General features: G+C 40.8%; 1 protein-coding gene across 1 annotated transcript in view; it reads right to left on the bottom strand.

The window, feature by feature from the left end:
* Positions 1–25,815, bottom strand: part of Csnk2a1 (casein kinase 2, alpha 1 polypeptide) — a 58,994-nt gene continuing 33,179 nt past the window's right edge. Inside the window, exons 2-13 of the mRNA XM_013010885.1 lie at positions 25,473–25,682; positions 23,144–23,255; positions 18,566–18,667; positions 18,003–18,053; positions 16,700–16,759; positions 13,618–13,701; positions 12,808–12,918; positions 9,993–10,094; positions 7,115–7,215; positions 5,630–5,778; positions 4,466–4,552; positions 1–1,332 (exon numbers count right to left, since the gene is read on the bottom strand). Coding sequence (XP_012866339.1) covers positions 1,217–1,332; positions 4,466–4,552; positions 5,630–5,778; positions 7,115–7,215; positions 9,993–10,094; positions 12,808–12,918; positions 13,618–13,701; positions 16,700–16,759; positions 18,003–18,053; positions 18,566–18,667; positions 23,144–23,255; positions 25,473–25,573 — 1,176 coding nt within the window. The 5' untranslated portion in view covers positions 25,574–25,682 and the 3' untranslated portion in view covers positions 1–1,216. The remainder of the gene's footprint in view (positions 1,333–4,465; positions 4,553–5,629; positions 5,779–7,114; positions 7,216–9,992; positions 10,095–12,807; positions 12,919–13,617; positions 13,702–16,699; positions 16,760–18,002; positions 18,054–18,565; positions 18,668–23,143; positions 23,256–25,472; positions 25,683–25,815) is intronic.

The following is a 25,815-nucleotide window of genomic DNA, read 5'->3' as shown; positions in this document are numbered from 1 at the left end:
CTTGATAAATAAAACCAAACGTTTATTTACACCAAAGAATTCCAACACTGGATCTTTCACATATGAAGGACAAAGTATTATATATATACACACAGCAAGGGGTGGCAGGGTTGTAACAAGAGAGTTGATAGTTTCCCACAATTACAGGTCTACCATTTCCATTTCACTGGAGACAGTGGCTCTGCTCCCGCCTCTCAGATACATTTACCAGGTGAAGGAGCAGGCATGCTCATTGGATGGCATGTGAGGGAAGAAGGCAGGAGCAAGAGAAGGTAGAAAGCTTAAAATGAAACCCAGTGTGGCCACATCTCCCATCAGCTCTTAAGAGTTGGTAGCATGAAACCTATATAGAGACAATGTTTCTTTTGTAAAAAGCAATGTTATACTCAGTAACTAACTGACTTTAAAATGGCCAAGTCAAAAGATACTTCCCTTCCCTCTCCTATCAGCTATGGAACACACTATGGTGGGAGATGAACAGGGAAAAGACCAAAATGGGAGCCTGGAGGGAAGGTAGCACAATTTGGAACTAAACTAAACTAAAATTGTGAGCTGGGCTTAGGACTAGGTCAATAAAACATGATTCGTACTGAACGTAAGTTTTTAGGATCTGTCTGCACTTTGGGTATATCTTCAACATCTTGACATTTTACTAGAGTAACCAGGCCAATTACACTGAAGCACTCCTGAAGTCAAGTGAGGCGACTAGCAGTACCCTGCTCTTACAGATCAACTGGGTCTTTTCTGCCTCCTTCTTCCCACCTCCCTTGAGAAGCTACATTTTTATCATCTCTGGAGAAGAGCACAAGATACACACCCCCAAAGTGTAGGATGGTGGGGGAGCAATGGTGGGAATGGGAAGAAATTTCCACCCAAATGCAGCAGCTGGGATTGAGGCTGGTTTATCTTTGTTCTTTAGTGATGAGAACTGAATTTGGAAGGGGAGAAAAAAAATTGTCCGTGAAATATTCCACCTGCAGGTAATTTTTCAGGGAATCCCCTGAGTTATGAAAAGTTCAAGTTAAAAAAAAAAGAAAAAGAAAAAATCAGCCTATTATATATATATTTTTATGACTGAACTACTATAAATCCACAAGCAACGGTTCAGACACGGTGCTTCTGAAGTGTTTCACCCCTCCCCGCCAGGCGCAGACTGCATCAAGGAGAGAGTGGACTTCCCCACCTCTGCTCAGGCAACTGGAGACAGACTGGGCCATTACTGCTGAGCGCCTGCAGCAGCTGGAACGGGCATCCCAAGGGGGTTGGCAGCAGCAATCACTGGTGAGCCTGCCAGAGGTCCAAGGGGTGAAGGGGTTGGCACTGAAGAAATCCCTGAAAGAAAACAGCTGACAGTGAGCTAAAGATACCACGATGGTAACCTTAGATTTTTCCCTAGGACGTTTCTCAAAGTAACACTATAAAAATGCTTTATTGAAGGCTTCCTCTTGGCAAGATTCTTTTTTTTTTTTTGGTCGGTCGTGGGGCTTGAACTCTGGGCCTGGGCACTGTCCCTCAGCTCTTCAGCTCAAGGCGAGCGCTCTACCACTTGAGCTACAGTGCCACTTCTGGTTTTCTGGTGGTTTATTGGAGATAGGAGTCTCACAGTCTTCCTGCCCGGGCTGGCTTTGAACCGCGATCCTCAGATCTCAGCCTCCTGAGTAGCTAAGATTACAGGCGTGAGCCACCAGCACCCGGCTTGGCAAGATTCTTAAACATACTTCAAGTGTAAGTCTCACAAAATCAAGTTAAAATGGCAAGTCTAGTGAATTTCACAGATGGGTAGAGAAATCTAAGCTTAGTGAATTTAGCAGTTTGTTTAGGACACAGAGCCAGCAACTGGCAACTATACTTGGATTCCATCCTAAGGCTGTCTAGGGGAGTAGTCCTATAGAACCTTTGGCTAGCACTCTGTGCTTTCCTATGGTGCCCCAAAGGCAGCAACGTGTGGCTATAGAGCACTTGAAATGTTGCTATAGCAAGTGAGGTATTTAAGTGTTTTCCCTATGGAAAGCCCATTATCAGGAATAAATAAATGTATGTGCAAGCTGACTGAACACACACACACACGAACGTACACATACACATGCATGCACGCACGCACGCGCACACACACACACACACACACATACAATCCAATGAAACCAATAAATTTCTCTGAATCCAAACAAAGAGGAAAAAAGGTGGCAACGAGCTAAGTGCAACAGGCTGGCTCTCAGAAGGTTGAAGTTAGAAGGTTCAACCTTTTAGTTTTACTTAATTTCTATTAAATAGCCACATGTAGCTAGTCACTACCACATTGCACAGCACAGGACTTTAGATACAGTGCATGTGCTTATATGCCATTTTGTTTTGACAGCCAAGAGCAGTTAAAACTAGTAAATCACCGTAAGCAAGAAAAGGAGCTCTTCTCATCTGTATGCTAAAATTGTGTTTTGGCTTTTTTCCCCCAGTGGTTCTCAGGTTTGAATTCAAAGCTTTGTGCTTGCTAGGTTGGCATTCTACAACTTTAGCTACATCTCTAGCCCCACTTTTTGTTGATTATTATTGTTGTTTTTGCTAGTCCTGTGGCCTGAAGTCAACCTAGGTGCTGTTCCTGGGCTCCTTTTTGCATAAGGCTAGTGTTCTACCATTTGAGCCATAAAACCACTTCTAGCTATTTTTGTGATTAAGTGGAGATAAGAGTCTCACAGACTTTTCTGCCAAGACTAGCCTTGAACTGTGGTCTTCAGATCTCAACCTTCTGAGTACCTAGGATTACAGATACAAACGACCGGCATCTGGCTCAGTTGGTTGGTTATTTGCCAGTCCTAGGGCTTGAACTCAGGGCCTGGGCACTGTCCCTGAGCTTTTTTTGCTCAAGGCTAGCACTCTACCACTTGAGCCACAGCACCACTCCTAGCTTTTTCTATGTATGTGGTACTGAGGAATTGAACCCAGGGCTTCATGCCAAGCACTTACCACTAAGCCACATTCCCAGCCCCTCAGTTGGTTATTTTATGAGATGGAGTGTCGACATTTTTTGCCCTGGCTTGTTTTAAACCATGATAATGATTTAAATAGCACCAGACTAAAATTATATTTTAGAATCACTTCCATTTGGTTTCTTCTACCTCTTTACTACAATTACCTTGTTAGCTTAATTTCTTGTGTGTGTGTGTGTGTGTGTAATAGGTCATATAACAGTCCTCCTTCTTTTTGTTGGGGGATGGTGTACTGGGGATTGAACTCAGGACTTGAGCTTGCTAGGCTGGCACCTTCAATCCATTTTTGTACCTCTTTTTATATTTATATTTTTTGTGACAGTCTTGGGGCTTGAACTCAGGGCTTAGGCACTGTTCCTGAGCTTTTCTGCTCAAGGTAGTGCCACAGCTCCACTTCTGACTTCTTGGTGGTTAACTGAAGTCTCTTAGGTTTTTCTGCACAGGTTGACTTTAAAGTGCAATCCTTAGACCTCCTGAGCAGCTAGGACTATAGGCAGCTAGGATTACTGGTGCCTAGCCTGCTTTGGTTATTTTCAAGGTAGGTACTCATTTTATGTCTGGAATGTAATTCTGCTAGCTACTGTGCCTCCCTGTGTCACTGCAGATGACAGGCCTCTGCACTACTGCATACAGCTATTGAGAACATCTTTTTTGTTGTTGTTGTAAGGCTTGAACTCAGGGCCTAGGCACTGTTCCTGAGCTCTTTTGCTCAAGACTAGTGCTCTACCACATTAAGACACAGCTCCACTTCTAGTTTTCTAGGGGTTAACCAGAGATAAGAGTTGTATGGACTTTCCTGCCCAGGCTGGCTTGGAACCATGTTCCTCAGATCTCTGCCTCCTGAATAGCTAGGATCACAAGGCATTAAGCCACCAGCACCCAGCTCCTGAGGACTTCTTTTTTGCTCAGGTATGGTTCCATGCTTCTACACTTCAGTGTTGTAATGTTTCTGAGGGTCATATAACTCTTGCTTCTTTAAGCTGAGGAAAGGACCTCTTTATTATTCATGGCTTGTTGGAACTTCAAGTTCCTTTGCAAGAAACTTTTAAGTTTCTTAAGGGATTGTTGATACTCTACTCAAGACAGTGTCACTAAAATATTACAGTGTTAAAAGCACCTTGAAATATAGAAAATCCATACAGGTCACTATGTCACTAAGGGATATCCTATAGAGAAGAGAAGGTACTTAAGAAATCAGCCATAATGAGGGTATAAAAATAGGAAGAGCAATGGTCATCTACATGTTCTTTTTTTTTTTGCCAGTCCTGGGGCTTGAACTCAGGGTCTGAGCACTGCCTTTGAACTTCTTTTGTTCAAGGCTAGCATTCTAGCACTTGAGCCACAATGCTATTTCTGGCCTTTTCTGTTTATGATGTACTGAAGAATCAAACACAGGGCTTCATGCATGCTAGGCAAACACTCTATCACTAAGCCACATTCCCAGCTACCCATGTGTTCTTAAAGCAATCTACCAATCTACCAACCTGACATCATATTGGCGCTGCTGACAGGTGTACTGCCTCCTGGTATGCTAGAAGAACTCATTCGAGCCTGGTCCTTTACAACAGTGTCTAGAAAAGAGACAAAAAGGTTGGGGTAAGGGACTAAGGGGGATGGTCCTTTAGAGTAGTTACTTTCCTTTCCTTTTCTTTTTTTTTTTTTGGGTCTGGTCGTGGGGCCTGAACTCTGGGCCTGGGCGCTGTCCCTCAGCTCTTCAGCTTAAGGCTAGCGCTCTACCACTTGAGCCACAGCGCCACTTCTGGCTTTTTTCTTTTTGCTTATGTGGTGCTGAAGAATCGAACCCAGGGCCTCATGCATGCAAGGCAAGTGCTCTACCACTGAGCCACCTTCCCAGCCCTAGAGTAGTTACTTTTCATTTGGCTTATATTCCATATTCCTGGGACATACAGTGGCAACTGCCTTCACCTTTAATTACACGTACCTTACACATACCTTTCCTATCCAATTGTGGGAAGACCAACTCTGAGATCAAGTGGTAGGAAGATGAGGTAAAAAATGAGGCTGGTAAGGTTGGGCTTTAATGGAGACAATACTTAATATCCGAATGAACCAGTTTTAGTGGTTCTCAGATCATCTGATCAGGACAGTGCCCAACAGGACAAAGCTATAGGTCTGAGAGGGTTAGTGGTATGACAGACTTTACTCTCTATCTCAATCAGCCTGTCTGCTTCAATAACTGGAGATTGGGCAAGAAATAACATTTGCTCTAAAACTATTCTGGCATTGCCCTTGAAACAGTCCAAGGTTGAGGTGAGCACCTGAGGCTTCAGGGAGTCCAAGTGGCATTTCCCTTAAGGTGAACAGTTAGTTACACTCACAAAGCTTTAGCAAGGTGCTTATACAACATTACCATATGCAGACACACTGGGTCTCTCCAATAAATGATTATCATAGGACACAGATAGGACACCTGTAGCCAAGAATCCTCTCAACTATTTTTCTACCCAACAAAATGTCCTTATCTGAAAAAAACAGGCTTGAGTAGGTGAGTAACACTGAAGTGACCTAATAGGAACTGGATGCATACTACTTTAGGCCCAGAGCCCATTTCCTAGCCTATCTTCGTCCTGGCCTCATACAGTCAGTCTCCAGAGCAGTGGTGGGAGAACTTGTACAACTGGACTCACAGAAATAGGGATGTTCCATGGCTTCTCTTGCAGTGAGCCGTGATTGGTGGTCATATCGCAGCAGCTTGTCTAGAAAATCCAAGGCTTCAGGGCTAACAAGGTGCTGGTTTTCACTGTGGACAAAGCGTTCCCATCGCTTACGAGAGTGTCTGCAAGGGCAAAAGGAAAAACGAGAAATGGCTCACATTGACAATGAGCTCCAAATCTTATTCCTACATCTTCCCCATTGGCTGACAGCTTAGCAATCTTGTATCATTCTACCTTGTATGGAGGACACGGACACGGACACAGACACACACACACACACACACACGTGCGTGTTTTGAGCTGAAAATTGCAGTGCTGCAGAACAAAGAATACACACATACACACACACACACACACACACACACACACACGTGCGTGTTTTGAGCTGAAAATTGCAGTGCTGCAGAACAGAGAATCCTGGGTCTTCTCTGTTTTAAGACCTGTACTACAGGTTACTCTGAGGTGCAGGAAGGAGGGTCCAGTGTCTGAGCTAAGCAGGCCTCTGCCACCCACCACCACATTTCTATTTTCCCTAAGTACTTGGCTGGCAGGCAAAAGTTAATCAGAGTAATGTAATTCTGTCAACTCCTGCTAAGTAACTAGTATATTAGCAATGTCCAGTCACTAGCACCAGAGTCAGAACATCAGTCTTTCTTTCTCTTGGATAGGGTTCTGTCCTTTAAGGAAGCAAGCTAAATCAAGAGAGATTTTGGTTTTGACACAACTGTAACCCTTCTAAGTAGAGCCCACAGGAACTAGCTGACCATAATCGATTACAAATTTTACTATAAGTCTCACACTTGGTCTCCTCTAAGTAAATTCTGTTTTGGTTTTTATTTTGGGTCCAGTCGTGGGCCTGAACTCTGAGCCTGGGCGCTGCCCCTCAGCTCTACAGCTCAAGGCTAGCGCTCTACCACTTGAGCCACATCACCTCTTCCGGCTTGTTTTTTGCTTATGGCTGCTGAGGAATCGAACCCAGGGCCTCAAGCATGCAAGGCAAGCGCTTTACCAGTGAGCCACCTTCCCAGCCCCTCTAAGTAAATTCTGAAAACAGCCATTCAATCATTTTTATTTGGCGAGGGGTGGGGATCTTGTGCTTGCTAGTAAGGCAATTAAGCCATACCTCCAACTACCCACCACATACTTGTTCTTTGCCTTTCCTATCTCTTTCCTCCTAAATCAGTGGGATTAGAGGCATGAGCCACTGTTCCCAGCCCAATCCATTTCTTTCATCACAGATCTACTTAGTTTAGTGTCCTGAAATACCAGACCAGACATCTTGGCATTATTGGTGAAGAGAACATAACTAGACTCCTTATTTTCCCTCTTCTGGTGATATGGTTTCAATTCAGATTTTGCCACATGAACTAGGCCCCAATCTGAGTTGACAGTCCAAAGTGCCATTTCAAACCCAAAGTGCTAAGTCACAGATGCACCAGTTTTTGTTTTATAGCTTACCTGCCCAAGATATCATTGAAACGTGGATCTAATTCAATGTTGTACTTGTCAATATAGTCATATAAATCTTCTGTCCCCAGAACCTTGGCTATCCTCACCAACTAGTATTGAAGAGACAAGTATAATTATAAAATCAAGTCAACAATTAATCATAACTGAACATACTACCGGTATGAATGTTAACATCTAATGACTTTCTTCTTATGGTGGTAGTCCTGGGGCTTGAACTCAGGGCCTGGGCATTGAGCCTGAGCTTTTGTGCACAAGGCTAGAGTTTTAACACTTGGGCAACAACTCTATTTCCAGCTTTGTGGTTGTTAATTGTAGAAGAGTCTCATGGACATTTCTGCTCAGGATGGCTTTGAACCATCATCCTCAGATCTCAGCCTCCTGAGTAGTGAGGATTACAGAAGTCACAAGTGCCTGGTAAAACACCTATGGTTAAAACTTCAAATTTCAGCATGTGGAAGTAGTGCATTTTCACATAAAGTTCCTTAAATCGGTTCAATGTCTAAATGTTAGAAAAATAAACTGCTTTATAGCTTAATTCTTTTCCCTTGAAAATGTCCTCTAACAGTCTCAAAGAACTCAGAATCTCACCAGCACCTTTGACAGTTTATTACATGTCTATAGTTAATGACTATAATTTATTGCCTTATGTTTGATTCCCTTACAAATAGTCTATAAACTATTTTTCTGTATTTCTGAGTCCAGTGTACTAATTTCAAGTGATATTTCTGGATTCTTTAAAAATGGTCACTGTAGCCAGACACTTGTGGCACATACTTGTAATCCTAATTTTTCAGAAGGCTGAGATCTAGAGGACCAATGTTCAAAGCCAGATTAGGTAGAAAAGTAAGAGACTCCATCTAAAAATAACCAGTAAGAATCAGTGTGAGGACTGGGGATGAGGCTTAGTGGTAGAGTGCTTGCCTACCTAGCATGTACAAAGCCCTTGGTTTGATTCCTCAGTAACACATAAGCAGAAAAAACTCCAAGTGGCTCTGTGGCTCAAGTGGTAGAGTGCTGGCCTTGAGCAAAAGAAGTTCAGGGACAGTTGCCCAGGCCCTGAGTCCAAGCCCCAGCACTGAAAACCCCTCTCCCTCAAACAATAACAACAACAACAAAACCACTTGAGTTGGGCTTTAGTGGTACAGCACCAGCCTAGCAAACAGATCTTAGCACCCTGAATGGCTAGAATTATAAGCACGATTCATGAATACTTGGCCTATTTTTGTTGTTGTTGGTGGTGCTAGTGTGAGGCTTGAACTCTGAGCCTGGATGCTTCTCTCAGCTCTTCAGCTCAAGGCTAGCACTCTATCACTTGAGCTACAGTACCACTTCCGGTTTTTTGGTGGTTAACTAGAGGTAAGAGTCCCATGGACTTTCCTGTCCAGGCTGGCTTTGAACTGATATCCTCAGATTGCAGCCTCATGAGTAGCTAGGATTACAGGTGTAAGTCACCTGCACCCAGCTTTGGCTTTTTTTTCTTCTTTTTTTCTTTTTGCCAGTCCTGGATCTTGAATTCAGGGCCTGGGCACTGTCCTTGAGCCTCTCTGTGCTCAAGGTTAGCGCTCTACCAATTGAGCCACAGTGCCAATTCCAGTTTTTGCTGTGTATGTGGTGCTGAGGAATCAAACCCAGGGCTCTATGCATGCTAGGCAAACACTCTACTACTAAGCCACATTCCCAGCCCCTAGCCCATTTTTTAATCTACATGGCAGTCTATACCAAAAAAAAATTTTTGGTTGGTTGGTCGTGGGGCTTGAACTCTGGGTCTGGGCACTGCTTTTCAGCTCTTCAGCTCAAAATGAATGCTCTATCAATTGAGCCACAGTGCCACTTCTTCCAGTTTTCTGGTTAATTGGAGATAAGAGTCTCAACAGACTTTCTTGCCTGGGCTGACTTCGAACCACAACCTCAGATCTCAGCCTCCAGAGTAGCTAGGATTACAGGCATGAGCCACTGGAGCCTGGCTTATACAAAATGTTTTTTTTTTTTGTTGGTTGTGGGGCTTGAACTCTGGGCTTGGGCGCTGTCCCTGCGATCTTCAGCTCAAGGCAAGCACTCTACCATTTGAGCCAGAGCACCACTTCCGGTTTTCTAGTGGTTTATTGGAGATAAAAGTCTCACGGACTTTCCTGCTCAGGCTGGCTTTGAACAGTGGTCCTCAAATCTCAGCCTCCTGAGTAGCTAGGATTACAGGCGTGAGCCACCAGCACCCAGCGTTATAAAAAATGCTTTATAAAATATTTTATATTTCACAGTAAAACAAGCAATCAAAACAAACTAAAAAGACTGGGGCACAAAAGCCTGATTTTCCAACACTAAACCATGTAATTCACAAAATACCCACCTGAGGATCAATGTCAAGATAGATTAACAAATAGTGAATTTTTGAGAATTATTTGCTATTGTCAGATACTGAAAAGGTCGTGGGAAGGGGAGCAAGCACCTAAATTTCACTTTTCTTTTTTGTTGGCTGTGGGGCTTGAACTCAGGGCCTGGGCCCTGTCCCTGAGCTCTTCTACTCAAGGCTAGTTCTAAACCAATTAGAATTACAGCCCCATTTCTGGTTTTTGAATGGTTAACTGGAGATAAGAGTCTCACAGATCACAGCCTCCTGAGTAGCTAGGATTATAGGCAAGAGTGACTGACACCAGGCTCACTTTTATCTTTTTGAGATAGGGTATCTGTATGAAACCTAGGCTGACTGAACTTCCAATATCATTTCTGCTAGGAGTTTAGAATGTGCCACCACACCTTCTTTAGGTACCTACATTTTAGTGAGATCCATTGTAGTTTCTAATGCATTGGCAACATCTGGTGATCATAATGCTAAATCAGTAAGTTCCTTAAAGGGAAGAATATGTATCACCTGGTCATAATTGTCATGTCCATGGAAAAATGGCTCCTTCCGGAAGATCATACTTGCCAGCATACAACCCAAGCTCCACATATCCAAACTATAATCATACATCTACATTAAAATAAAGGAAGATGTTAAACACGAATCCGTAGGCTTCCCACTTCAAAATAAAAAAGGTTTCTATTTAAAAGAAAAAAATCACTCCAAGTCAAAGCTAAATTTAGTAACATTTTCATGTATTTCTTTTCCATCTTTTCTATATATTCTTTCATCTAGTTTAAACAAACTGTACACACTATTTTTATTGCTTATTTCACTTACAAGAAAATCCCCACTTGTGGGGCTGGGAAGATGGCTCAGTGGTATAGTGCTTGCATTGCATGCATGATGCCCTGGGTTTGATTCCTGAGGACCACATAAACAAAAAAAGCTGGAAAGTGACACTGTGGCTCAAGTGGTAGAGGGCTAGCCTTGAGCTGAAGAGGTGAGGGACAGCGCCCAGGCCCAGAGTTCAGGCCCCATGACTAACCAAAACAAAACAAAACAAAATTCCACTTGTTATAAAGCCTTTTATGTATACCACTGTTCTATTACTAACAGTTTCAGAATCTAATCTTTAATTTCACTGATGATAGTGTTTTATATCACAATGTAAGAAATAGTTTTATATTTTTATGCAAAAGCTCTTTTTTTATGCATTTGAACTTAGTGCCACTCATAGCCTGCTTGCTCAAGGTTGACGCTCTACCACTTGAGTCACTCCTTAAATTAACAGTTTTTATGAACTCAGGACTACATTGTTTAGAATCCAAAATTGGAATTCTTAGGTCAAGATATGAAACTTTTTTTGTGTGTTTGCTGGCCCTGGGGCTTCAATTCAGGGCTCGAGTGCTGTTCCTGAGCTTCTTTTTGTTCAAGGCTAATGCTCTACCACTAAGTCACAGCTCTACTTTTGGCTTTTTTTTGGTAGTTAAGTACAGATAAAAGTCTCATGTACTTTCCTGTCCAGGCTGGCTATGAACTGTGATCCTTGGATCTTAGCCTCCCGAGTAGCTAGGATTACAGGAACGAGCCACTGGTGCCCAGCTTGAAACATTTTTAAGGTATCAGATTAAACAACATAGGAAGGCAGATGCAAGTGGTTCATGCCTATAATCCAAGCTACTCAGGAGGCTGAGATCCGAGGATCGAGGTTCAAAGCCAGCCCAGGTAGGAAAGTCTGTGAGACTCTTATCTCCAATTAACCACCAGAAAACAGGAAGTGGCACTGTGGCTCAAGTGGTAGAGTGCTTGCCTTGAGCTGAAGAGCTCAGGGACAGTGCCCAAGCCCAGAATTCAAGCCCCATGACTGACCAGAAAAAAACAAAAATATAAACATAGGAAGATGGAGTGTAAACTGTATGCTTAAGGATGCTAGCTTCAAACTTGTGATCCTCCTGCCATAACCTCTCAATTGCTGAGATTACAGGTGTGTATCAATATGCCTGGATTTTTTCTTTTTTGGTAGTACTGATGGTTGAATGTGGGGCCTTTAGCTTGCTAGATATACAGAACTTCTGCTACATCTCCAGCTTGCGTTGATCTTTCTTTGTGCCAATATCAGAACTTGAATTCAGGTCTTCATGCAGTCTTCATGCTTGCCCATCTGGCACTCTACCATGCAAACCATGCTTCCAAGCCCAGATTTTTACTAGTTAATTGAAGATGTAGTCTCAGGGACTTTCTGACTGAGCTGGCTTGAAATGGCAATAATCCTCCAGATCTCAGCCTTCTTAGTAGCTAGGATTACAGGTGTAAGCTACTAGTACCTAGCTTGTTTTTTTTGGGCCAATCCTGGGGCTTGAACTCAGGGCCTGGGTGTTGTCCCTCAGCTCTTCAGCTCAAGGCGAGCACTTTTACCACTTGAGCCACAGCACTACTTCTGGTTTTCTGGTGGTTTATTGGAGAAAGAGTCTCCTGGACTTTCCTGCCCAGGCTGGCTTTGAACCGTGATCCTTATATCTCAGCCTCCCGAGTAGGTGGGATTACCGGTGTGAGCCACCGGCACCTGGTCCGCTCTTAATGTTCTTTAAACATTAGCTTACAACTCTCAATTCTGGAGTTATTGAGTACAATAAAACTTATTAGGTACACTTCTTTAACATCATCAAATGCAGATCTGTCATATACTATTGGCATGACAACAAAAACAACATAACTTCTGGAGGTGAACTGAGGTGATTTATCTGCTATACATTGCAGAAAAGGAAAAGCTATGGATATACATAATGGCTTACAAAAAAAAAAGTGTAATTTTTTTTTGTTGGTCATGGGCCTTGAACTCTGGACCTGAGTGCTGGCCCTCAAGCTCTTCAGCTCAAGGCTAGCGTTCTACCACTTGAGCTATAGTGCCACTTCTGGTTTTCTGGTTTTTTTTTTTTGGGTCCGGTTATGGGGCCTGAACTCTGGGCCTGGGCGCTGTCCCTCAGCTCTTCAGCTCAAGGCTAGTGCTCTACCACTTGAGCCACAGCACCACTTCTGGCTTTTTTCTTTTTGCTTATGTGGTGCTGAGGAATTTAACCCAGGGCCTCATGCATGCATGGCAAGTGCTCTACCACTGAGCCACCTTCCTGGCCCCACTTCTGGTTTTCTTGTGCTTTACTAGAGGTAAGTTTCATGGACTTTCCTGCCCAGGTTGGCTTTGAACCTCGATCCTCAGATCTCAGGCTCTTGAGTAGGTAGGGTTACAGGGGTGAGCCACTGGCGCCTGGCAAAAAAAGTGAGATTTTTGTAAATGATGTGCAGAATAAACCTAGGACTGAAATTCTTGCCCTTCTCTTCTTACCTGATAGTCTACAAGTAGCTCAGGACCTTTGAAGTATCGAGAAGCAACTCGGACATTATATTCTTGGCCAGGATGGTAAAACTCAGCCAAACCCCAATCTATTAGCCGTAGCTGAAAGGAAGAGAGAACAAGCAAGAGAAACCATGAGCAACCCTTTTTTCCCCCTCTCAACTTCTCCCATTCTGCATTAGAGCACTCTGCAAAAAATGCTACCTAAGTCACTCTTACCAAAGCCCCTTTGTTACCTGTAACCTTAAGTATAAATATCAATTCCTTAGCTTGACAGTTATCTTAATCTATTTTGGAAAAGGCATTCTTATTTTATGTCTTTTTGTTTGTTTGTTTCTGTCCTGTGGCTTGAATTCATCAGGGCCTGGGCAGTGTCCCTGAGCATTTTTTGTTCAAGGCTAGCACTCTACCACTTGAGCCACAGCTCCACTTCTAGCTTTATGGTATTTAATTGGAGGTAAGCAAGCCACTGGCTTTGCCAGTTTCTTTCTTTCTTTCCTTCTTTCCTCCCTTCCTTCTTTCTCTTTCTTTCCTTCCTTCCTTCCTTTCTGTTTTTGTTGGTCGTTGGGCTTTAACTCTGGGCTTGGGCACTGTCCTTGCGCTCTTCAGCTCAAGGTGAGTGCTACATGGCTTGAGCCACAGCGCCACTTCCGGTTTTCTAGTGATTTATTGGAGATAAGAGTCTCACGGACTTTCCTGCCCCAGCCGCAATCCTCAGATCTCAGCCTCCTGAGTAGCTAGGATTACAGGCGTGAGCCACCAGTGCCCGGCTGGAAAGATAAAATTTGTCTATCACTTTACCTTTCTGTGCTCATGATCAATCATGACATTATGGGGCTTCACATCTCTGTGCATAATTCCCATGCTATGACAATAATCCAGGGCCTGTGGGAGGAATAGGAAATAAAGAAAAGAGTAAACCTTCAAACACGGAAATGGTTGGTACTGGTGCACATCTGGAATCCCACCACCAGCAGTCTGAGACAGGAGAATCATGTTTTTGAATCCAGCCTGAGCTATACAGCTAGACCTTTTCTCAAAATAAAAGCAAAACATAAAAGTGCATAAGAGTGATTATACTCCTTTACTTTTTCTTCCATGTAATTTTCCTTCATTCTCAAAACATCGCTAGAAATCAGGACTAGGAAGTCATTCCCACAAGTATTATTCAGCCACAGTTTAGAATTCCATGATCAGGGGGCTGGGAAGTTGGCTCAGTGGTAGAGCGCTTGCCTTGCATGCAAGAGGCCCTGGGTTCGATTCCTTAGCACCACATAAGCAAAAAGAAAAAAGCTGGAAGTGGCGCTGTGGCTCAAGTGGTAGAGCGCTAGCCTTGAGCTGAAGAGCTGAGGGACAGCGCTCAGGCCTAGAGTTCAGGCCCCACGACCGGACCCCCCCCCCAAAAAAAAAGAAAAAAAATTCCATGATCAGTTAAAATCAGATCTCTGAATTTCAAGTTCTGTTCTTTAGAGTTGTTTCCACATTCGCTCTGTTCAAAATGACTCTGTAAGTACATGAACTATACCACTCACAAAATCTTATCTCATTTAAAATTTAAGATTATTTCCACAGACACAAAGTATCACAAAAGATTTTGAAGTACAGTAACTTTTTTTTTTGGAGGGGGGGCCTGAGGACTGAGTTGAGCCTTATCAACACACTACTACTTGAGCTATGTCCTTTCCATCTTAGGTTTTCAGATACGGTCTTCTGCTTTTTGCTTGGGTGCACCTCAGGTCACTATCCTCCTACCTATGCCTCTCAAGTAGCTAGGATTACAGATGTGTGCTACCGTATCTAGTGTAAGAGTCTCTTCCTTAGCAGTACTGGAGATTAAACTCAAGGCCTTGAGCTTGCTAGATAGGGGCTCTACAAGTTAAACCATGCCTCTAACACCTAGAAGAACAATTGCTTTTTTGTTTGTTTTTGGGTCCAGTCATGGGGCCTGAACTCTGGGGCCTGGGTACTGCCCCTCAGCTCTTCAGCTCAAGGCTAGCACTCTACCACTTGAGCCATAGCACCACTTCTGGCTTTTTTTTTCCCTGCTTATGTGGTGCTGAGGAATCGAACCCAGGGTCTCATGCATGCAAGGCAAGCGCTCTACCATTGAGCCACCTTCCCAGCCCTAGAAGAGTAATTTCTTTAGCATCTAAGTCTACAACAGCAACTGGCAAAGTATGGTATGGCCCATGAACCAAATCTGGCCTGATGTCCACTTGGTTTTGTAAATAATTCTTTATCAGCACATAGGCTATTGTTTGTGTATCGTGCATAATAAAGTGCTTTCATATTATACCAGATGTGATGTAATTATGAAACTCCCAAAGCCTAAAATATTTATTATTTGCTCTTTAAAGAATCTTACCAACCCCTGAAATAGATCAGATAATTCAATCTGGAAAGTTTCCAACCTCAAACCAAGGTGATCTGAGTGACATAACCTTTGGGTTTGCTAATCCCTGCTTTTTAGTCATTAGCCAAGTTCCTGTCCTTCCAGAAGGGCAACCTAGATTCCTAGTTCACAGGGTGAGGCAAGCTATCTGTAACTCTTTGAAGGCCTGCTTGCTATAAGGCCTCTTGAGCCAATGAGAAGATGATCAAACCTCTCGGCACGTATAACCTCTCCTACACAAAGATATGTGGTAATCCCACTTGGGAAATTGAAGTCTACTCTCAATCCCACTCTTAAACTGATATTTACTCAGTCTTAGAACAATGATCCCTTGAAGGCCAAATTAAAGCTTACTATTTTACTTGTTGAATCTTAAGTAAAATAAACTATCAAAAGTTAATCCAGCATACCAGGGTTTTGCTTTTTTTTTTTTTAACAAGTTTTGACAATTTTCATTCTCAGTTCTCTAAGTACAGTCCTAAAAGCATTACATTAATCCAAAGTTTCTAATATTATCAATTTGTTAAAAGAAAAAACACTTCTATGTAGTTATAGAAACAGCCCAGATGCCCTACATAAGATGAGTAGATTAAGAAAATGTGGTGCATATATACAATGGAATTTTCTTATTTCTTAGAAGCATATTATATTATTTGCAGGGACATGGATGGACCTAGAAAGAATTGTTAAGTCAGACTCAGACAAATGGTACATTTTGCTCACATGTGGACACTAGATCTAAAATACAAACATGCATAACATATACAGACAGACAGACAGACACACACACACACACACACACACACACACACACACTGACTGACTGACTGACTGACTGGTATTCTTAGGGGAAGAGTCCGAAGGTGTAACTCCTCTGAACACCTAATGCGCTATTTACCAAAATGAATACCAGGAGTAGAAACGTGTTTTAGGAAAAGAACATTGTAGGGAGCGCATGTGAATGAAGGAAGAATGAGCAAATGTCGTCATTATATTATGTATATTCTATAAAAATTGAACTATATAACTTGAGGGTAGGGATGAGGATGGGGAAAATGGAGGTGGGGGAGACAACAATGGAAGGTGTGATATTGATCAAGAAGCATTATACTTATAACCTGACTTAAGAAATTGTAACCTCTGGGCTGGGAAGGTGGCTCAGTGGTAGAGCGCTTGCCTTACATGCCTGAGGCCCTGGGTTCGATTCCTCAGCACCACATAAGAAAAAAGCCGGAAGTGGCGCTGTGGCTCAAGTGTTAGAGCGCTAGCCTTGAGCTGAAGAGCTGAGGGACAGTGCCCAAGCCCAGAGTTCAGGCCCCACGACCGGACCACCCCCCCCAAAAAAAGAAATTGTAACCTCTTTGTACAACTACTTAATAATTAAAAAAAAAAAACTATGTAGAGGCCCAATCTTTGCCTTCCTACCATCAGTTGAACTATTTAATAAATCTAAGACCAGTTTAAAGATATTTAATATTTGAAGTAACTTACCTTCAGAATTTCATACATATAAAATCGAATATCATAGTCTGTTAGTGTCTGGTACAATTGCTGTTGAAGACAAATGCAACAGTTGAGTCATAAAATAATACAGATAATTTTTCATCTCATTCATAATAATGCAAACAAAGATTTGAATAATTTGCCAAGGTTCCAAAATCTTTCTAGTCACTTCCATTTCTGCAATATAACATTTACTTTAAAGAAAACAGTTTGTATTTAACTCTATGTGTAAAAATGAATACTTAAACTCATAGTGCTGAGGCTATATCTAGTGGGTAACATACCTAATATATATGCGTATCTATGTATGTATTGTGAAATATATTTGCTTTTCATTTACCTTCTGACTTTCTCATAAAAAGCACTGTGGCAAAGATAGCCTCCTTAGTGAATAACTAACTCACTTTGGGTTACATAGTTAGAACTACAGATCATTAGCAAGTTTGTAGATAATATGATGCCAAACCTGTTAAGCCAATTAGAAGAACTATTCCCGTCCCAAGCTGAGAGCAAATTCTGTGAAGAGCTGTTATATGTAATCTTTTCAATTTCCAAAAAGTTGCAGAGTTTAGTTCCTCTTTTTATTTCTTTTCAATGGAAGAATTCACTCAATCACTCATTTGCTATATAACATTCTTGACAATGGACTTGTACAAATACCTATAACATGTACTCCAAGAGAGTGACACATTCTTCTGTTATGGTAGAGGTTTGAATTGTTTGAAAATCTGTAACTCAGACATATCTGTCATAGAGGTTGTAGTTATAGCAGAGTTTGACATCAACTTTCCCTATCCCTGAAAATGAACAGCCCAAGGGGCTCAGTGATGAAAGTTGTTACCTATTGTGTAGAACTGTGATGTCTTGGTTCAAGCTCAGCACTGAGTAATCCTAAGGAATATCCAGTTCCCTACTATAATATACACAATACATTCCTTCTTGAATAATATTGCCTTAAAACATTTAACACTAAGGCCAGCTGTGGAGTAAACGTGTACTGTTGCTTTTTCATCAAGCTGGATATGAGCAAAAGTTGTTAAATCCATGACAAAGGTAATGAGATATAAATGTGGTGGTCACTACAGAGCACAAAACAAACAAAAGGACAAAGTACCAGATGTGCAAGTGGGTACTACTTGTATACAAGTGTTTCTATGTTTCTATTTAGCAGTATTAAGCTCTTTTAGAATCAGAACAAGTGAAAAAGCAAGCTCTTCAACTGTTATCCTCAAAAGACTTTCTATGTAGTCTAAAGACTCAACAGCTTGAAATGATTGGCTATACATTATACCTTGAAGTCTGTGTTGTTTACGTGTTCAAAAACCAAGGCAGGGGTTCGTGACTAGGGGAAAGAAAAAGAAAACTCATTAGTAATATTCCTGATGGCTTTGTGAACACAATGCTTGTGGATGCTGCAAGGTGAGTCTGGTAGTCCTCGCCTCAGAAGCCAGAAACCCTCTACTGCTAACAGCCCACCCCGCTTCTCATCACCACACTTAAGAGGTCATTTTGGGGATGGATTTCAAACAGAAGACATGGAGCTGAAGTCTCACCAGGCTCTAGGCAGCCCGACAATGCGCCCATCGCCCATCAGCATCGGACCTGAGTTTGCAAAATGGATTAACACATTTCAGTTTCCAGTGCTATCAGTCTCTTAGCCTAGAAGAATAAGAAATAGTCTGTGGGTGGAGGTCTCTTTGAAAGAAAGACCTAAGCTAGTTAAAACGTATATCTGATTAAGTACTTTTAAAGCAGTCCTTAGTGAAGGGGATGGGAAAGAAAACAGGCCAGTTGTGCTCTGTGTTTAACACCACCTCAGCCCTGGGGGGCCTTGCTAATGCCTACTATACTCACCACAGGGTCTTTTACAATGTCTGCCAGGGTAATGATGTTGGGACCACCTCGCAAATTCTCCAAAATTTTTATTTCACGCTTAATTTTCTTCTTTTTTACTGGCTGAAAGGGTAAAAATGTATCAGTGAAAAACATTACTCCAGATTTTTTTTCAACAGGTAGTACAATACATAAATGGCTTACTTATGAACTCTAGGAAGGAAGGAATGTGACAGACTTATCTCAGAATCCCTTTCTGCTAGTACTATGCCAGGTTCTCTGCAAGTACTTGGTACTTAAAAAGTTTAACTAAAAGGAAAAAAAAATACTTCCATTCCAAAGATGAGCCGTCCAAATAATTAACAATTTCAATTAACAGTTATGCTTCAAACCTTACAAACTAGCATCTAGAAGAGGACTACCAAAACGCCTCTTTTAAAAAGGCATTTTATCAACCAGAATACTATAACTCTACAGCCCTACACAAAGTCAGGATAGTTAAGGGTATACAGAAAGAAGAGTTGTTTGTGCAAGATAACCAGTGGGTAAACTGAGGCCTTCAAGACAATTGCCTATTGCAAACCCTACCTTTAACCTGCAAGCTATACCCATGGAAAACATATAAAACTTCTCAAAGTTAAGACTACATACAGTAAGAAATCAAATAGGGTACCTCAAAAGATGAGTATGTCTGGGAAATTACATATAGTATCTGTCTAATCTTATTATCAATACTCTTGCAAATAAATTCCTCCACTCAAAAATAGTGTTCTGTAGATTCCTGAGAATATTTCTCCATAGTTCTTTGCCCTCACCCATCCTTTCTATCTGTTTTGGTGTAGAAATCCTTTATATTTTTCTGAGGGCCTTGGTCCAACTGTGCTTCCTTCACAAAACTTTCTTCTGCATAGTCTAAAACAGCACTGGCTCAAAGAAATACAACAGAAACCACTCTGACTTTAATGACTTTTAAATGTTATACTAATCACATAAAAAAAGATAGATAGAAGTTATTCGAATAATATATTTAACTCATTTAAAGTCTTATGATTTCAACACATAAATCAACACAAAAGACCACTAATTATCTATTTCATATCTTTTTTGGGGGTACTAACCTTTGAAGTTTAGAATATTTTATTGTTATATCTCAATTAAGCACAACCATATTTCAAATGCTCAATAGCCACACAAGGCCTGTGTCTGCTACATTGGACCTTGCATATCTTTCTAGGGTGCTAATCACCTCAAAACTTGCTTGCTAATGCACTACATACAATTCTTCAAAATTGTTTTAAGGATCTCATATCTATTAACAATATTAGTGGTTACTAAACTTTGATGATCAACTATCACCTGATTTTTAAATATACACATTTACAAAACTCACCTACACATACTAAATTAGAATCTTATGAAACTGAATTTTTAGATGGTTCCTGGTTCCCAAGGTGATGATCCAGGTCCAGGTATATGAACTCCTTTAACTTTTGTCTTATTACTAAATACACAGTATGGCATGAAGCTATTTTGGAAAGTCCTCCATACCATAGCTTTGTAGCTATATATGTAGTCCTGAGAGTATTTAAATTTTTAATCACTGCTGAAAAGGGACTTATAGTTCACTCAAAAGTTATTACTACAACACAGAATAAATCCCAATGAAAAAGACAATAAATGGAAAGTACTTTAATAATAATGACTTCTGCATAGTTGACACTCAATTCATTCCATAGTTTCTTACCCTTACTTCTATTAGAAGTAAGTACACTGACTGGCTGGGAGGCATGGGATCAGCTTCTCTTCTTTTTGTTGCAGAATTTGGGGCTGAATTCAGAGTCCTGTGCTTGCTAGGCAAGGACCACTTGAGTTGTAACTCTAGCCCTGCTTTTTGCTAGTTATTATGGAGAAGTCTAGTGAACTTATCCATCTAGACTGACCTTGAACCATAATTCTCCAGACCTCAGACTATTGAGTAGCTAGGATTACAGGTGTGAGTCACCAGCACCTGACCCTATTCCTTTCATTTTTTTAGACAAGGTCATATGCTTTTGTCAGGCTGGCTTGGACAGTGATCCTCCCACCTCCGCTTCTTGCATAGCTGAGATTACAGGTGTGTACCACTAAATAGTACTTATTTATTTTCTTGCCTCAACTATTCAGATTCTCTTTGATCAGGTAGCCTACGTAGAGAGGACTATTTCCCCATCCAGAGACTAACCCACAATCTACTTCCTGTTCTCCACTATTTCAGTATTTCCCAATAGTTGCTTTATGACAAAAGGTATTATTAAATTACTCTAAAGAATCCTTCGGATGGAAAATTTATGTAAAGCTGATTCATGACAGACTTAGTAGGTGACGTATACCCTAATTTAATAATGATCATTTTAACTTTTGTCTTACCAGACAAATAGGGAGATTTAAAAAAACTTTATAGTTTATGAAGGATCTTCATCTATAAATAATCTGTCTTTACAGTTTATAATATACATATATTCCAATTTAAAATGAGCTTAGAAAAATATTTCTAAATAACTCTTCATTCAAAATCATCAATGGTTTTCATCTACATAGAAGAGTTAAAACCATATAAATTTTGTGACTGGATGGAAATATAGATTTTCTTTTCTAGGACTTTACCATTTAATCCGCCTTTCCGAGTTAACATCAAACACTTTGCTCAATTATTTCTTTCTGTCTTCTTTCCTTGGTGTACTCTAGAGTGTGGTTCCCTACCCCTAATTGACCTATACAAACTCTCTTCCCATTCAGCCTGAAACCAGGAATAGGAAACTTCCTCTACTTTTACCCTATTGTGAACCATTGTACCCGTATTTGTGTCTTGTGTGGGGGGCTAAATAGGTGATTTCTTTTTGTCACATACCTTTCCATTTACTAAGAACTGCATTTACTAAGAATTGCACTTTCCAACAGTTTCGTATATAAGGCAAGATCATCTCTACTTTCACCATGGTTAACTGATTGTATTAGGATCTGGATTTAAAAGACAATTGTTTTGATTTCCAGTCTAGTTTTCTTTCTAGATGTTATAAGAGAGATATAAACACTTAAAATTTTTGGGCATGGTGAGACAGTTTAAATTTTGGGGACAAACTCAACAATCAATACTTGAAACCTGCCAAACACTAACACTACCAGCATAGAGCAGTTCATGATTTCAACATGGCATTTTAGTACTATATTCCTTTTGAGGATCCAATTTTGTGAGCTTTGGTTTTCAGCAGTTGACATGATAAAAAGCAAGTACTGTACAAGCCATCAATGTGGACTAGGAAATCAAAATCAGTATCTAATCTCATTCCAACATGTGAAAAGCTATGCAGTAGCTCAGTAGTTGCAGATATGCCAATGGCAACTATAGTTAACACAATTATTTTTACTTTTAATGATTATATTGAACTTGTTAAATGGCTATTAAGCTGCTAAACAAATAGTTGCCTGCATCTAGCTACTTAATATATAGAACTATTAGGTGGTGTTTTTTCTATTGTGTCTTACTGAGACAATAAAAGTGCTATAAATTAATAAAAGTGGGAAATTCTGCTTCTTTGTGTCAATGGAGAAATTTTCGTGGTAAGAAACAATGAGCTAAACATACAGTATATGACAGGAAGCAGTAAACAATACTAATTACAAGTTACACAGTGGTAGCACATTTGCCAAATGTAATCTGTGCAGTGTTAAAAAAAAATCTTAACCCCATATTTATACATCAGAATGCGTATACAAATATGAATTTCTGGCTTCTCTTTGCAAAGTAAGACTATCAAGCAACACCGGACTTGCTCTACTACAGGACAAGACCCAATGGAGCTGAGAAACATCTACCTCCTTCTGAAGAAATACATGCTTCCCAGTTTACCTCAGTTCTTCCCTATTACTCATATCATCTAAGGGTGAGCAGTCATATCATGCTAGCTACATTGACATATGCTTGCCCTCTTAAAGCCTATATTTGTGATACTTCATCCTTACAAAATACAAATGATTGTTGTTGTTGAAAATAAAGGCATAAACTATAACTCAAAGTACATAAAATGAACACTAGAGCAAGCTTAGGAGAGATGCAACTGTACCTTTTATTGCTGTCCCCTGCTACAACCTAATGATGACTTGAGTGAAATCACTTCTAGCTCTCAAATCACTTCTAATTCTTGATTTGTCTGCTGGGAACCAGTGGCAGTAATCATGCTTATAAATCCTAGCTACTAGTTACTCAGGAGGTTGAAATCTGAGGATTACGGTTTAAAGTGAGCCTGAGCAGTAAAGTTTATGAGACGCTTATCTCCAACTAAATAACCATTAAAAAGATGGAAGCAGAGCTGTGGCTCAAGTGGTAGAGCGCTATCCTTGAGCAAAAAATCTCAGGGAGAACATTCAGGTCTTGAGTTCAAGACCCAGGATAGGCACACACACACAAAAAAAGTATCATTTGCTTTATTGACTTCAGAAGATGTAATAAAGGGCTAAAGTACTCCAACAACCTTTCAAGCTAGTTCTATAAAAAAAAGTCATTTATATTAGTTTTTAAACCCTACATATCAAATCCTCTAAAATTTTCTCTCTTCTACTCACCTTGAGAATTTTAACAACAACCTTTTCATTATTTGTGATGTTGATAGCTTCAAATACTTCACTGTATTTACCTCTGCCTAATTTTCGAACAAGCTGGTAGTCATCTTGATTGCTGTGAACAAAAAGTCAAGATCACATTGATTTAAAACCTCCATGGTATCAAGCCCCAATTTAACTTATAAAAAACTATTACCAGCTGGGGATGTAGCTCAAGTGATAAAGCACTGGCCTAACAAACATACTTGAAAAACCAGAATAACATAATGAGGCATTCTGAATGGCTTCTTGTAGTTTTAAAAAAAGAGCCAATTATAAATGCGTATGTCAAACCCTAGAAATAGAAATTCTTAAGCCTTACAATTATTTCTTCAAAGCTTTATAACACACCAGTTAGCTTATATTAACATTTGTTGGGGCAGGGAAGGTGCCTCAGTGGTAGAGTGCTTGCCTTGCATGCATGAGGCCCTCGGTTCTATTCTTCAACACCACGTAAGTAGAAAAAGCCGGAAGTGGGGCTGAGGCTCAAGTGGTAGAGTGCTAGTCTCCAGCTGTAGAGCTGAGGTACCGCACCCAAGCCCAGAGTTCAGGCCCCACGACTGACCCTCCCCCTCAAAAAAATAAACCATAACATTTGTTATATATACTTGAAACCAACAAATATAATGCTTTTTTTAAAAGAAAATAATTTTGATACATTTTTGTCCTATATTGTCTGGTCCAATTTTAGCACTTAGTAGAAACTAACATATGTTGACATGTTTTAAGAATGTTACAATTCACTATACTTAGGCAGGGGTATTGTTCCTACGACTTGAACTCAGGGTCTCCAAGCTGTCCCTGAGCTCTTTTGCTCAAGGCTAGCATTCTATCACTTTGAGCCACAGCTCTACTTCGGGCTTGAGGTAGTTAATTGGAGATAATAGTCTCAGGGACTTTCCTGCTAGGGCTCCCTTTGAACTGCAATCTTCAGATTTTAATCTCCTGAGTACTCAGCTAGGATTACAGGCATAAGCCACCAAGGCCTGGCTTTGGCAGATTTTTTGTTGTTGCTGTTGCTTTTATTTTTCTGGAGGGTGGTGGTGGTAGTGCTGGTACTGGGGCTTGAACACAGGGCCTCATGCTCTCACTTGACTCATTCAATCCTGTCTGGCATCCTACCACTTGATCCAGGCCTTGGCAGATCCTACTGTGGAAGGGCATGCCAAACAAACCCAAGAAAGTAAAAGACACTACACTTTAAAAAAAAAAAAAAGGTGGGTTATCTAATGCCATTTAAGCAGAGCTAAGTGTGAAGCATTCAAACTGAAGGTAGCAGTTGGGATTTCTATCATAGAACATGCATACTACCTAGAGTCCAAAGTCTGTGACATAGGGCAATTGTTAAGATTATTGATAGTGATAACATTTACTAGTATTGTATCATAATTCCTTATATCCTCTTTAAAGCACAGTGTGTCTATATGCAGAGACAAAGTACTTATTGTTAAGACATGGATGAAAAAATAAGCCCCATGGCAGTTGAGGGAGACAGTCTACATACAGGCTATAGAAATCATGTTATCAGATGTATAGTGTGTGCAAATTCTTTTTGAGATAGGGTCTTGCTATGTAGCCCAGGCTGGCCTAGAATTCAAGTTCTTATTGAGTGTACCACTATGTGTGGCCCCTGTTATATCTTTTGGGTCTTCAAATTGCTTTCTTTTGCACTTTAACATCATTAAAATGCTTGTAACACAAAAAAAGTATGATCTCATCAATTAAATGAACAGTACACTGGGAAATGAAATATAAACATTCAAATGGGCTACACAGAAAATTAGGAGGACAAATGTAGCTTGTCCAGGCAAAGTTGAAATGTGAGGTGTATTCCAAGTTAAACATGCCTAGTCTCATGATAAGGGCAGATGTCTAAGGATTTAATGTTGTTTCTCATCAAAGAGGACACTTTTCTGGAGAACTGTTTCAATCTTTACTATTACTATGGGAAAACTTTTTCTGACCTCAAAAATACTTTATGTAAGAGCTCAGTGTTTTTCAAGTCTCTCAAGTATGAATTCTCACTTACCTACAATGCTTTTAGCTTAAGAGGCAAAGAAAAGGAAAAGACATTGAATGACTTTTAAATGGTAAGCCCATCAAAACTGTCAACCTGTCAAAGCAATATTCTGCTTTTCTCTACAGCACCAAACTTGCAGCTAAAAAGAAGAAACCAGGTTGGGCTACAAACTTGAGGTAGAAAGAAGCACTGTCAAGGTTTATGAACATATATTCCTCAAATCCCTAAGACTCAGCTCTTTAGGTGATTACAGTGAACAAATGGAAAAATTACCCCCATTCCACCACATGTGACTCGTAATCCCAGTACTCTCGGGGTCTGTGCGTATTAACATCTGTGTAAACTCTGGCCCTGCTTGGCACGGGTCCCGACATGTCAGACAGATTGGCAGACAAAGCTGAATTTGATGTCTGAAGATCTGGCAGTCCCACTGTTCAGAGGCAGCCGGGGATAAGACCTTGTTCCAGACCTGTTTTCTTCAAACTGCAGAAACAAAATGCAAAAGGGCTAAATCACTTTTTTTTTTTGGTCCAGTTGTGGGGCCTGAACTCTGGGCCTGGACGCTGTCCCTCAGCTCTTCAGCTCAAGGCTAGCACTCTACCACTTGAGCCACAGC

This window comes from Dipodomys ordii, unplaced genomic scaffold (genome assembly GCF_000151885.1).
Source record: "Dipodomys ordii isolate 6190 unplaced genomic scaffold, Dord_2.0 Scaffold13, whole genome shotgun sequence".
In the NCBI taxonomy this organism is placed as follows: domain Eukaryota; kingdom Metazoa; phylum Chordata; class Mammalia; order Rodentia; family Heteromyidae; genus Dipodomys; species Dipodomys ordii.
Note: the sequence above shows the minus strand (reverse complement) of the source record. Positions and strands in the feature narration are given on the sequence as shown.